Source organism: Tyto alba, unplaced genomic scaffold (genome assembly GCF_018691265.1).
Source record: "Tyto alba isolate M040663 unplaced genomic scaffold, T.alba_DEE_v4.0 Super-Scaffold_21, whole genome shotgun sequence".
NCBI classification, from domain to species: domain Eukaryota; kingdom Metazoa; phylum Chordata; class Aves; order Strigiformes; family Tytonidae; genus Tyto; species Tyto alba.
Window position 1 is genome coordinate 7,373,589 of NW_024881295.1, and position 12,805 is coordinate 7,386,393.

At 41.7% G+C, this 12,805-nt stretch overlaps 1 protein-coding gene across 7 annotated transcripts in view; it reads right to left on the minus strand.

The window, feature by feature from the left end:
- PRR5 (proline rich 5) overlaps window positions 1-12,805 on the minus strand; it is a 92,093-nt gene that overhangs the window by 36,136 nt on the left and 43,152 nt on the right. For all 7 annotated transcript variants that reach the window (XM_042795376.1, XM_042795377.1, XM_032986210.2 and 4 more), the window contains one exon: window positions 5,800-5,880. In XM_042795376.1, coding sequence (XP_042651310.1) covers window positions 5,800-5,880 — 81 coding nt within the window. The remainder of the gene's footprint in view (window positions 1-5,799; window positions 5,881-12,805) is intronic.

Genomic DNA, 12,805 nt, shown 5'->3' on the forward strand with positions numbered 1-12,805 from the left:
ATTCCCGCAACATCCCTCAAATTCAGAAACTGAATTCAGCCTGATCCACGAGCCCAACATTTGTATCCAGGTAAAACTCACTATGTTGCTAAAAAGCTGTATGTCATTCAAGTCTCACAGGCTGGATGCTAGATATACTTCTCTGCGCTCAGGTCACTATTTAGATGCATAAATGGGAGCTTGGACCTTATAGAAATGTAGCCCCAGCTGGGTTTTCTGAACACATGCGAATCTGGCCTGGAACTCTTTTGAAAACTGTCTCTGTGTGACCACCTCAGGTCCCATGAAGAAATGAGGTCAAATCCAACTTAAAATCTAAATACCCACTTCAGTTAGGGTAGTTATATAAATTATATATTCAGTAGCATGTTATCACCTATCCCTTTGGGTTATGTATTTCGCTAACAAATAACTAATTAATCAAATTATTTAACTAGTAAATATTACATGCATGGTTTAAAAAGTCCAGCATATCTCTACACTCCATGAAAAAATTTGCAGGAGCTGGATCCATTGTTTTTAACACCAACATGCTTTAGCACAGCCTCTTGAGATCTTCTGAAAGTTCAGGGAAAGGAACAGCAGGTCAGTCTTTAGGAGGCTGAAATACAATATCTTATTTATTTATCGTTAAGCACATGTCCACACTGACCTTACAGCACCCTGTGGAAATGATCTAGACATAAATGAAACAGAAAATAAACAAAAGGAAGGGGGTTTTCAGATGCTCCTAAGCACCAAGCCAGCTCAGGCTTTAGCCATAGGTCTGTCATTGCCATGCATAGCCATTGTATGGGTAGTCCCCCTGGCATGCTGCTGCAACATAAGGCAGAGGACAACCCTTGCAATGCCCTGAGATTCCATCCTCAGTTGTACCCACTGACAAGCTGTTGGCAGGGGTTAAAACCCACCTTGCCCAAAGACTGTTAAAGTCTTAAAGCCTTAAGAGTATGTCAATGAGTACAAAGATGCTATAGCCAAATCGTGGCATGCTCACTCGAAGTGGAAATTTACTGTCCAAGTGGTGTAATTTTTTTCTGGATCGCAAGTGATGGCACTGAAGGTTTGGTTTTGTTTTATTTTACTTTGAACATGGATAGATAAACCATTTTTAGGTTAAAATAACAATTAAGTTGCAGTTTTAAATTTTCCTATGATAGAGACAATTTATTCCCAGATATCTCTTTGTGACACTATTTCAAAAAAATAATGATACTTTATGCTGACAGGTTTTGCTTAATATTCTACCCTCTCCTCAAGCTAGCAGCTCTTTGAAGTCTAGTCCTAGATTCCTCATAGTCTTGAACAGGTGATTTGCAAATAACTTATCTTTTTATATTTTAGGTTCTACTGATAATTCCTGTCACTTATGGCAGAAAACGTAAAATGATGTTCTACTTATCCAATAACTACCCCTCTGATAAAACAAAACCTCACATTTCCATCTTTTCAGCTGTGTGAACTAACCAACCAGCTTGTAGTCCATTATATGCACTGGAGTGCATTGCTCCAAGCAGCACTATGGCTACATTAGCATCTCTGTTTACAGAGTAGAAGAACTGACAGCAAAATTAATGTGTCTTGCTTTTTGAATCCCTAATAATACAGATACTTCATGCTACTTAATTAACTTCTAGTGAAATAGTGAGGCCCTCAGGCCACATCAGAACACTGGTGTTTGATGTGCTCTGTACCCATATTAACTTAAAAGAGATCCACAACAAAACTGGATCCAAGACATTGCTTGCAATTTTTTTTCATCCTTGCCTGATTTCCTGTAACAAAAATCAGTTAGGTTGTTACCTGTCGGATCCTGGATAACTGAGATTACTGCATAATCTTATCTAGATATACATCATGGTGGAATCCAGGTAAAGATCTGACGAAAACTAAAAGAGACCCCTGATCAGACAGCAGACCTTGTTTCAAGTGCATCTGATTTTGAAGCCAGTCATTTTGCAGTCTTACCAAGCTCGTGTATCATTGGTATCAGGTCTTCACTGCCTGTTTAATGACTTCAAAAATTAAGATGATAATAGAAATACACATAAAATATGCTAAAACAGCTCCTGACTTTTTTGTATCTTCCTGCTGCTGCTTCTTTGTTTCGTTTTGAAATTAACTCATGCAACATTACTCAGAATGGGAAATCTGACATTGTGTAATATCTGTTACATAAAAATTAAATGAAGCAAATGGAATCAAAGTGATTTTACTGTGTTTGAACTCTTGCTGCAAAAGAGGAAATGCCACTAAAATGTGCTTTGTTTGCATCAAATCAGTATCCTGAAACTCAGAAAAGACGCAGCTATAAATATGTATTAGCTCTAATGCAGGACATCCTGCTTCCACTGTGTTTCCCTTTCCTTCTTTTTCTTCCTTGATTTACAAGTAGTGTAAATAAACACTCTGAAATGACATATGGTACATGAAATGCAAAAGGAAAAAACACTATGTGATTACTAATCTCGCACACATGCACCGAGAGAAATACTAAAAACTAAGCATATGTATATAGATTTTTATTACTTGACTTTTGAATCAATCATCTATTAAAGGACCTAGTAAGGGCTCAAAAGAAGTAATATACAGGCCACACACTGGTGATACTCCCAGTTACTGGAATATCTTGTCATCACCTTACTGTACTTCATTAGCTTTAGCAGAGTTATTCAGGAGTTCCAGCAATATGAAAGAGACTGAAATCACACACTAGTTTTATTGGCAATAGGTCTTCTGCGTGCTACATAACTCCATATTTAAGGCCACTTTTTAATGCCAGAAGAATGCAAGAATGGCGTCAAAAGGCATTGGTGTAAACAAGTGGCAGCTTTTATCAGCCAAACCTAGAAGAAAAGTAAATGGTACCGGACAGATTTGTACCCTCTGATGGTTTCTTAAATAATCAGTGCATACATAATCAGAGTTCAAAGCCTCGAGATGTATGTTCAGAAAAGGAAGTTATGTATGTTTGTTTGCATGTATGTGACATACAGAAGTTAAATATACGTGACATTCCTGAGTCAAAATGATGGTGTGAAAATCTTGTGGGCATAACCTAACAGTTCAAATATTTACACTTGGTCTGTGAGTCAACTTGGATATTCAAGGTTTAATTATGAAAAGTATCCCAGACTCTGCTCTAATTAAAGTGGTAAAATAAAATAACTTCTTTTACTGTTCTCTAACTGTTGAAAAAAGTTACTGATACTAGCTATTTACATGAACACTTCCACACTCAAATTCTGCCCAGTGGAAATAGTGGCTATTTGTTTCTTTCTATTTATGTACTTGTGGGGAAAACGCATCTGGAACAATCGTAAGGCAAATATATACTTGTACTACTTCTGAGGTCATGTTTATGAATCAGATATTTTTGCATTTAATAATAACATTAACCCAATCAACAGTAATAAGCCACATATGTTTGGTGTGTGTCAAATCAGTAATTTCTTAGTTAGGTTTTGAGCTGAATTTAAGTGAGGCAAAAGGGCTTTGGTTGCAAATAGTCAGGAGGCCCTAAAACATTATTGACTGTTTGGCAGTAAAATGAAGCACACAGCAGGAGTGTAGCAGCTTCTGGAAAGAGGACGTGGCTGCACGCATGAACAGGTGTGTTTAAAAAATACCACTACCAAGCTCTCCTCTAGAAACTGATCTTCCGGCTGTTTTGTCATCCTCACCCACTCGTGGTTTTCTCATCTTAGCTTTTTTCTATGAATGGAGCAGACGGGACACACACGAGAAGCCTCACAAAAACAAGCTCAGAGTTGTCACCAAGAGGATGGACAGCTTTTGGCAATAAATTAGAAGGCTGTTCAGGCCAAGTTGGAGGCAAGAGGAACCAACCACAAAGCAGCAGTAGACAAGAACCAGTCTTGAAAGCCATGCTGTATCTCACCACTCACTCATCCCAGGAGAGTTACACTGCTGATGCCTTGTTTACAGCAGCAGCTTTCTAGCTTGGTCTAGATTTCATAATATTTTGTCCACCAGCTCAGGAATGAGTCACCAGGCAGGCGTTGTTCTCCCCAAAGCAGAGCAAAACTGAGTGATCAGATGAGATAACAACGAAGCAGCATTATCCTTACTCTAACAAAAAGAAATGGGCCTATCATGCAGCAGAAAAGCCCATCATAAAATGGAAAAAAAATCAGTCTATTTGCAGTTCACTTGCCTGTTCGGGTGCCTGGGATGTTGCAATAAGTTCAACACAACTATATTAGCAAGCATCATCATGCTGTAGGGTTTATAACTAAGTAAATAAAATCAAAATTTGGGCACCATTCACCAAGTAACATCTATCTATGTATCTTCTATTTGTTGGTTCATGCAAGATTATATTTGTCATGTCAGCAGATAATTTTTCCTCTCCTGTCCCTCACCAGCAGACATGCATCCATCCTGAGGCAAGCGGATTGGGCCAGGGAATCTCAGCCCAGAACTACCATTTTTTGTCATTCAGACAAAGCTGAAGAATCTCAACTGCACTTACGGTAATAATGATCAACCATTATTCCAGTAAGTAACTCAAAATGATTGACGGATCATGCTAACTGACAGCCATCCTGGAAAAGCTATTCTTTGTATGTCATTTTCTCCCTGGAGAAGTAAGAAATAACTGGAGAATAAGTTTCTTTTAATTTCAAAAAGACAGATAGAGAGGGAAAAATAGATCACAGGCCAAACGTCATCCACCTGGACTTCTCTGAAGACATTCCCCCAATTAAAGGAACCAGACTGGGCCAGGTATCCCAGACTGGGAGCCAGACAGGGACAGATAATCCCATATTATCTGGATATTCTGTGGATTTTGTCAGACTCTAGTGCCTGGATAGAGTGGGAATAAGCAGTAAGGGAAAGGGAATCACTGAGGCTCTTATCTGAAGATAGCCAGGGAATGTAATAAGCTGTCTGTCTTTTGTAAGTGCAGCTTCTTTTCCATTGCTTATTCTTCAAAGCATTGGGACAAATTTCTACAAGGAAATCTGCTACTTTGCCCTTGTCAGTGAGAGAGGGTTTAGTAAATAGTAAGTGCTAGAAAAGGTGGTAAAAAGTGAAGTGCTGTAAATCCAGATATCAGCTTATCTCTTGGTAAACTTTTCCTCAACTCAAATGGTAGGATTTTCACCTTTTCTCTTTTTTTTTTTTTAAAAAAAAAGAAAAAAGTTCCTATTATACATATCACTAGTCTGTATTTAGTCTGTTGCAAACAGTATCATCACTGTGTGAGAAAGAAATAGGAACTTTAAATGCATTATTCAGGTCACTGAGTTAACAAGACAGCTTTATAACACTCACAGCACATTCAGCCTGTGCAGAAGGAGCAGCTAGATGCTCCTACCACCAGGCAGGACATCTTTCCTTGCTGTGTTGCTCTGAGCACTTGGAGGCTTTACATCCTCCATGGATGCAAGGGAAGCACCTCAGAGCTAGGCCTGGCACCTATGGAAAGGGCAGCCTCATTGCAGTAGAATAGGGCTGCATTACTGGAGGGGTCTAGGCTTTCCCTTCCTTAGTTCCAATCCTGTACGTTAAGACAGACTGAAATAATCCATCCTTCTCATGGCTAAATACCTCCTGTGCAGAAGGAGGAACCCAGCTCTCGCTACGCAGCGAGGTGGTGATACACATCAGCAACTGCTCTTCACTGAGGCCAAATAGACTGTACTGGTTGAAACTACCACTGGGAGAAAAAACGTGTTAATACTGCTGTAGAAGCTTTCAAATGCGAGTGCTCCCGAACAGTACTGTGCATACTGGCTAATAACACCTTGTGTAGAGAGTCGAGTCTCTTACCTGACTCCTTCATTGAGGTTGTAAAGTTCATGGTCTGGGAGACCCTTACGCTGGAACACCGCTATTACTCCATTGTGGATACTGAAAGAGGACATTAGGAGTCATTAGCACCCGATCACATTTAGAAGGGTATCACTTCCACAATAAGCCTCACATCTCTGCCTAGACACTGAAGGACCTTTTTAAAAGTCATAGATAACTTCAGGTACCCCAATTACTGCCTAGAAAATAGATGACATCTTTGAAAATCGGTTCTTTTTTATTTGTTGCAACTTGGCAACTTTAACAGTTGCACATCCAAAATCAGGAATTTCAGAAAACTCAGGATTATATATTTTAGGTACTTAAAGTGTATTAAATATAACTTTTAATATATTCATATATTAAGTATGTCTGAAGTATTTAAATGTATAACATCTTCACTATGAGATCAGTGATGATAATCCCAGCATTGTTGGCATATATTTTTCTGAGCTATGGTTGCTTGACTCCTTCATCAACAAACCTGCATTTATCCAGACTGGCCACTATACTTGAAGTTTAATCCACAACTATAGCATCCTTTAAGTAGAATATAATCACAAGAATGGTTAGTTCTTTAAAAAAGAATGAAAGAAACACTGGACAACTATGAATTTTAAGTCAATTTAACCAATTTTTCATTTATTTTCAAAAATGAAACACTAGAAAAGGGGCAATTGGTTACAAAGACTGTTTCCAATTGTCACTTACTCATTTCTCAAAGATTTACACTTTTGCTTCATCAAAAGGAAAACCAAGGCTGAACTGAAAGAACAACAGATCTGGTTTCTGAGGAGGACAGCAAGAGAGGCAGTGATGTGCTCAGCATAGGCCAACCATCTGTCCTACAGAAATGCTCCCTTTTCATTTGCAATGACATTTGTAACTGTTCTGCAAGCAGATGTTGCTTAGAGGTGGTGACTTTCTGCTGCAATCAGATGCAACCGAAGATAGCATTGAGACCACAAAATTCTCTAGCTCAGCAGAAAGTCATACACCCAATGCTGTCCATCCCCAGGCCGTATGGCCACCAGCCCCCTAAATTCTAGGATGCTGAATGGCAAAAATCTGCCAGGTACCCGACAATCCACGTGCTTAGCAGGGATGCTTACCGGTCCCATGAACTTAGCAAGTCTGCACCTCAAAGGGTTACTTAAATGAGTATGTGCTTCAAGATGAAGCTCTGAAATGCTCCTGAAATACGCCTGACACAATTAGCATGATGACACATCAGTCTAAATCACTGAGCTTACATCTGAGGACAAAGGTAAAGAAATGCCGGCGAAAGGTGAGACCAAACCTGTTCCAGCATTAGTAGAAGAGTAGAAGTCTCCTTCCCCTTCCCCAGTACAGCTTCAGAGCTTTCACTCTAGAAGGAGACTCGTGTGGTCCCTCTGTCTGTCAGCTTATCCCCACTCCTCCACTCTTGGAATTGTTTGGCAACTTCTACCATGTTTACCTATGGAGTGGAAGTCCCCCAAACATGAAGGTCTTCTAGGTTTCAGCTGGGGTAGCAGGAGCATCTTTTAGTGACCAAAACCAGACTGCAGGGTGAGCTCAGCCTTTACCCGACATGAACACAGATACTTTAGCTTCCTGACACCAATACAAAAAGCAGCCTTTATCTGCTCTACTGCTTGTACTACCGCTACTTGATTTCCAATATGACTGTTTTTACTAAAATGATCATTCCCACCACTGGTAGTGACTGTAAGTTATTTAATTTCTGTCTGACTCAGTTTCCCCATGTGTAAAATAAAGATGATGACACTGACCACTAAAGAGCATTTTAAGATATATTTATGAAAATCATAACAAAAGCAATGAGTGTGATTATCAATAGCAGTACTACATGCCATGTCTCTGGTTTTTTCTTCCCTCACAGTCCTGCTAACTGCAAAGGGAAAATACAGGTTTTGGCATGCAGCTCTCCCTATCCAAGGTTGCACCTGAGAAGGGGAGATGGCATCCTAAGGCATATTACAAAAAAAAAACAGGGCAGAAGTCTTCCTGAACTGCACCATCTCTCTGGGTGTCTCTCATTCTGCATTCCACCTCCCAGCCTGTACTCAGCAGAAGCAAGGAACAGCGACAACCAGCCTCAAGGACACTCAGGAGGTATATTTAAGAGCCACCAAATTGAATCTCATCCCTAGAACACCTGAAAAGATCTTCAAAGAATGAGAAGCTACAGCATGCACGTCCCTCCCAGGGATCTGGTTTTACCAGTCACTCCGCTATATCATTTTTCAGAGCTTTGCACCTGACCTCCCCCTGCTCACACTGCACTGGAGTCTGGTACAATGGAGCAGCAACCAGCTTTGGAGCTCTGGAAAGCAAAACCAGGACTAGATTTGCCCATCCTGGAGGTACCAGGATTTGGGGTTGCCCTGTCCTGTGAAGAAGAGCTTAAAGGCAGTATCTGTTTGCAAGGTCTCCAGAGGGAGGAAGCCTGATTCCTCTGATTCCTACTGGCAGAGAAGCTTGGTGGGCTCAGGGCCAGAGTCAGCCACGTGCGGCTGCTCCCACCACAAGAGGATGTCACTGCAGGCACTATGCCAGGCGGGAGATCTGGGGGCTTCAGGCACCCACAGTGAACCTCCCCAGGTCCACGGTAAGACTACCCCTTTCAGTGCTTGCTGGGAGCAGAAGACTGGGCTGGAAGGTAAACTTGATGCTATTCACTGAGAGATTCAAAATGCAGCCACACAACGCTGAACAGCAAAGAGATGCACTGTTAGAAAAGCTCAGCCACGTTCATCTGTGGAAAAAGGAAATTAAAAGTGGCAGGTGAAGGATATGACCCACTATGAAGAAATGCACAAGCAGATAAAAATAGGAACCATTATCCTCTTCTCTCCTTTGCTCCTTTGATGACTTTTCCAAGGCTCCCTGCCACAGTGGTCCCTCTTTACCCTCTATACCCATGTGCACAGACATACAATCATGATCCAACCCTGCTTATTTTGGCTGGCTCAAACAGACACACTCAATTTACGATTAATTGAAAATTGGCAGCTAAATGTCTGTGGTATACAGTGAAGCGACTTGAGTATTTTAATATTATGAGTAATATGTGAAGTACGATTAATGTAGTGAATAAAACAAGCAGTCTTTACACGCTCTTCTGATTCGGAAATGAACTTTGCAATGTTCCCTGCCAGCTTTCTGCAGAGAAGAATGACTAAATATCTCTCCTAAAAGTCAACATGCTCTCTCTCCTACTCTCTGGCACTCCTTTCTAAACGAGGGGGAGGTTTTCTCTTTCCAGCTTAACAGGTCCATTATTATTCCTCAAAGAAGTAAGAGGGCAGGCTTTTTTAACAAGAACTAAGGGGAACAGGTTGTGAGCATTTAAGTTACCGCCTTTGTAGTAGAACTGCACCTACATAAAACATCCTAGTGGTGATCTTTCAATCTGCCTGGGATCTTCCTCGTAGTGAAGGACAACTGCCTTGTCTGGAAAAGAAGTCTTGGGCCTGCTACACTGACCATCTGCCTTTCCCTCCCATCGCAGACAGCAGCACTTGCATGCAGGGTGCAGGCATGCAGTCCCAGGCTGCAGGTGACACAGGAATGCCACCATCAGCTGGCCCTTCACTCTTGCTCAGGAGGCAACAAAGAGGAGTCAGAATAACCAAGGTGCTATCAGTGTCATAAACTGGTGTCAGGATAATAAAAAGCTAGCTTAAATCTTCTTAGTTACCTTAAGCTAATGAAAGGAACAAACCCAACCCTTGCTTAAATTGAAGCAATGCTTTGGTTTCTATGAGGGATTGTTCCAAAGGGTGTAGTCAGAATGGTACAACCTTTTAGTGTAAAGAAAATCTGAGCTGCTGCTTACACACAGAAGTCCTGCAAGATGCTTGAGGTAGGTGGATCATTTTTACTTGTGCCTGTGACCAGACTCCACTGAGACTTAAGTCAATAATGTATGCAATTAAACTTATATTTTAATTGTTAACCTGAACTGAAAATGCCTTGTAAACACCTTTCTGTAACTCTTTTACAACACAGAAGTTAATAATGGGCACACTCATGCATTGATACTACTCTGAACCCCTTCCCTGTAGTTGCTGTGTATGTCAATGTGTGCACAAGAACACAGCATCACAGAGGAGACAAAAAAAGAGCCTGAAAGTCCCTGAATTGCCCGTGTTCAGTACTGAATTAAGGTTCCATTTTCCAATCAAGACCAGACCTCACACTGTATGTCCAGGGATATAAATGCTTCTGGTTTGCTGTATTGTACCAACAGACACATTTTTCACAGAAGCACAGGTGTAACCTCCTACTCCTGCAGTGCTGCACTTTCTCCCACTTAAGAAAATAAGCAATTTCTAATGCTCCCCAGCCAATATATTCTGATGGAACAAGGGGGTGACCTGGAAGCTCTCTGCGCCTGAGCAGCGCACCTTTGAAACAAGCTACAGCCACCCTCACACTGCCAGAAAAGAAAAATCTATAAGTTTTGGGATGATGGCATTTCTTGAAAGCACAACACCAGTTCATTAGCCAGCTCGTCAACTGGCATGAATTGGGTTAAATTGCTGAGGCAGTCTTACTTAACCTGAGCCCAAGCACTAAGAAATATTGTGCAGGCACCCTTCCATAAAAACATATGCCATGGGTCACTCTTTGTCTGAAGACTATAGCTAGAGAAAGACATTGAGAGACCAGCAGAAAGAAGCCTGCTAGGAGGTTTCCCCTGGGTCAGTGGGTGGGCAGGGAAGAGGGAAGCATGGCTAGAACAGGCTGGCTGTAGGAGGGGAAATAAAGGTCAGAAAACTGCAGAGACCAGTTTTTTTGGGGGTTGCCTTTAGAATGAAGACAAAATGTCAGATGACTCCAGCAATGTATTATAATTATCTATCCCACAGTGGCCACAGATTGCCAAAAGAAAACTACCTACAACTAAGAAGACACTCACAGCAACAAAAATCAACCCAGCAGACTAAGAAACTTCACCTCTTTGGAGAGACTACTCATTCTAGATTTGCCCAATCTTCCAGTGGAGGTGACAGCTCCAGGATGGCGATTCAGCTGCCTGCAGTGTGGGGAATGGCAGCTCCATCACACACAGAGCAGGCGCTTCCCACTGTTTCCCTCAGCACAAAGGGATCTGGAAGGTGTCAATCCCCACAGCACAAAGTTGGATGCTCACTGATGGCACTCCCAATCAGCCTAACAGTGTGAGTGCCAAGATGGGGAGAGTGGGGTTTACTATTCTGATTTTTGCTTAATAGAAAGCCACTACCTGTGTATCTTGATACCACCAAAACATACATTTCCCTTGAGTTGCTTGTTTTCCACCCAGACACCACAGCCTTCAGGGGAGGGGAGGCTGGCTTCCTCCAGAACTGAAGTGCCACCCGCCCCTGTTCTTTCACTGATGTTTTTAAGCAACCAAGAAGGAAAAACTATTGTGATTAAAACACTGTTTTCTGCCAGATCAGGATCAGTTTGTCCACAGAGTTGAGGAACAACTGCAAAGTTGGGCTTGCAAGTCTCTGAATCCTGGCTTTCTGTTTGCTTCGACCCTGTCCACGGCCCTCCCAGCTCGGTGCTTCCTGACAAAGCAAGTGGTGTGGCCCACGTTTTCATTCATGCACAGCACGCACGTAATTTTGGTTCTCTAAAGCAGTCACTACCATCGTATGCAAACAGCACGGGTGAAAATATCACAGCATTTATTATTTAGTGTTTGCAAATTCTGCCCTTTTCAGAGCTCCAGGTGAAGTCCATGAGCAAAAACAATACTGTGTGAATAATCACACCCTGCAAGTACCGGGTAGTAAAAGACAGGATTTTCATTTTCAAAAGGGACTAAGTGACTTAGGGCTTATTTCCTCCGGACAGTTAGGGGAATAGCTAATTAACAATAATTAACCTGCTATACTTGCATTAAAACCTCCTTGAAGACACCCTCGGTCCAGAATAAAACCCCATTTATCTGAATTAGCATAATCCAATCAGGAAGGGCCCATTTTCAGCACAGCTTCAGTCCAGCTGCTACTCCACAGGCTTTTCATGAGGCCCTGACCCTTTCAAAACAAGCTTGCAGCTGCTAGTTCACTTACGCTTCTGAAATTTCTGCCCAAGGTAGAGTAATCTGCAAAGAGGGATGGGCTGTAATTACGCACTGGATCATACAAGTGAAAATAAGCTGGTCTGCAAAACTCCATCTTCAAAGAGTTTGAGAGGCATTAGTTCACTAACTTCACCGACTATAAACACTACTCTCACCCATGAAGAAGTTAAGACAGACAGGTGAAGGGACTTCCCTAAGGTGTTACTAAGAGTTCATATCTCTGCGGAGCATAGGGCTAAGGAGATTTTGGCTTCCAATTATATCTGCATTCAAGCAAGTATAAATATGTCTGGAGGGCTATGGGGAGCAGCAATTCTCTACCACCACCACTTTCTATTACAGTAGTCAAGGCTGGCACATGCTCCGCAGTGCAGTGGTGACTTGACCAGCTGGGAAGTCCCCTTCAGCCCCCCCACCCTGTCCCTCCTCCCCAACCCACGGCTCGGCTCTGGCTGCCCCCCCATGCACGCACATGGCCCAGTGCTCCAGAAAGGGCTCCAAATAAAGGGTCAGGACAAAGAAAGTGATCCTCAGACAGGCAGAAATGTTTCTGAATAAACACTGAATGTTGGAATACAGAAAATTTCTGAGTAAGTCGTAGATAAATATGCTGGTCTGGAATGTTTTCTCCACTAGAAAAGCCTCCCTGTGATCCGAAAAAACATTCATTTTTAATTAGAAGATTAAATATGGTTCCCATGACTGTAAAAATTACTTTACAGCAAATTATTGTCCTTATTACAACCCTGTAAAAATTAGCCCAAACCATAAAACTCTTTCTGATTCCACGTCTCCTTGAATTTACTGCTGATCTCACTAATGTCACAGGCATCTTATCTGTGTTTTCTCCGCCTTTCCTTTGCTATCTCCTTCTCCTTCATGTTTCCGTGAATT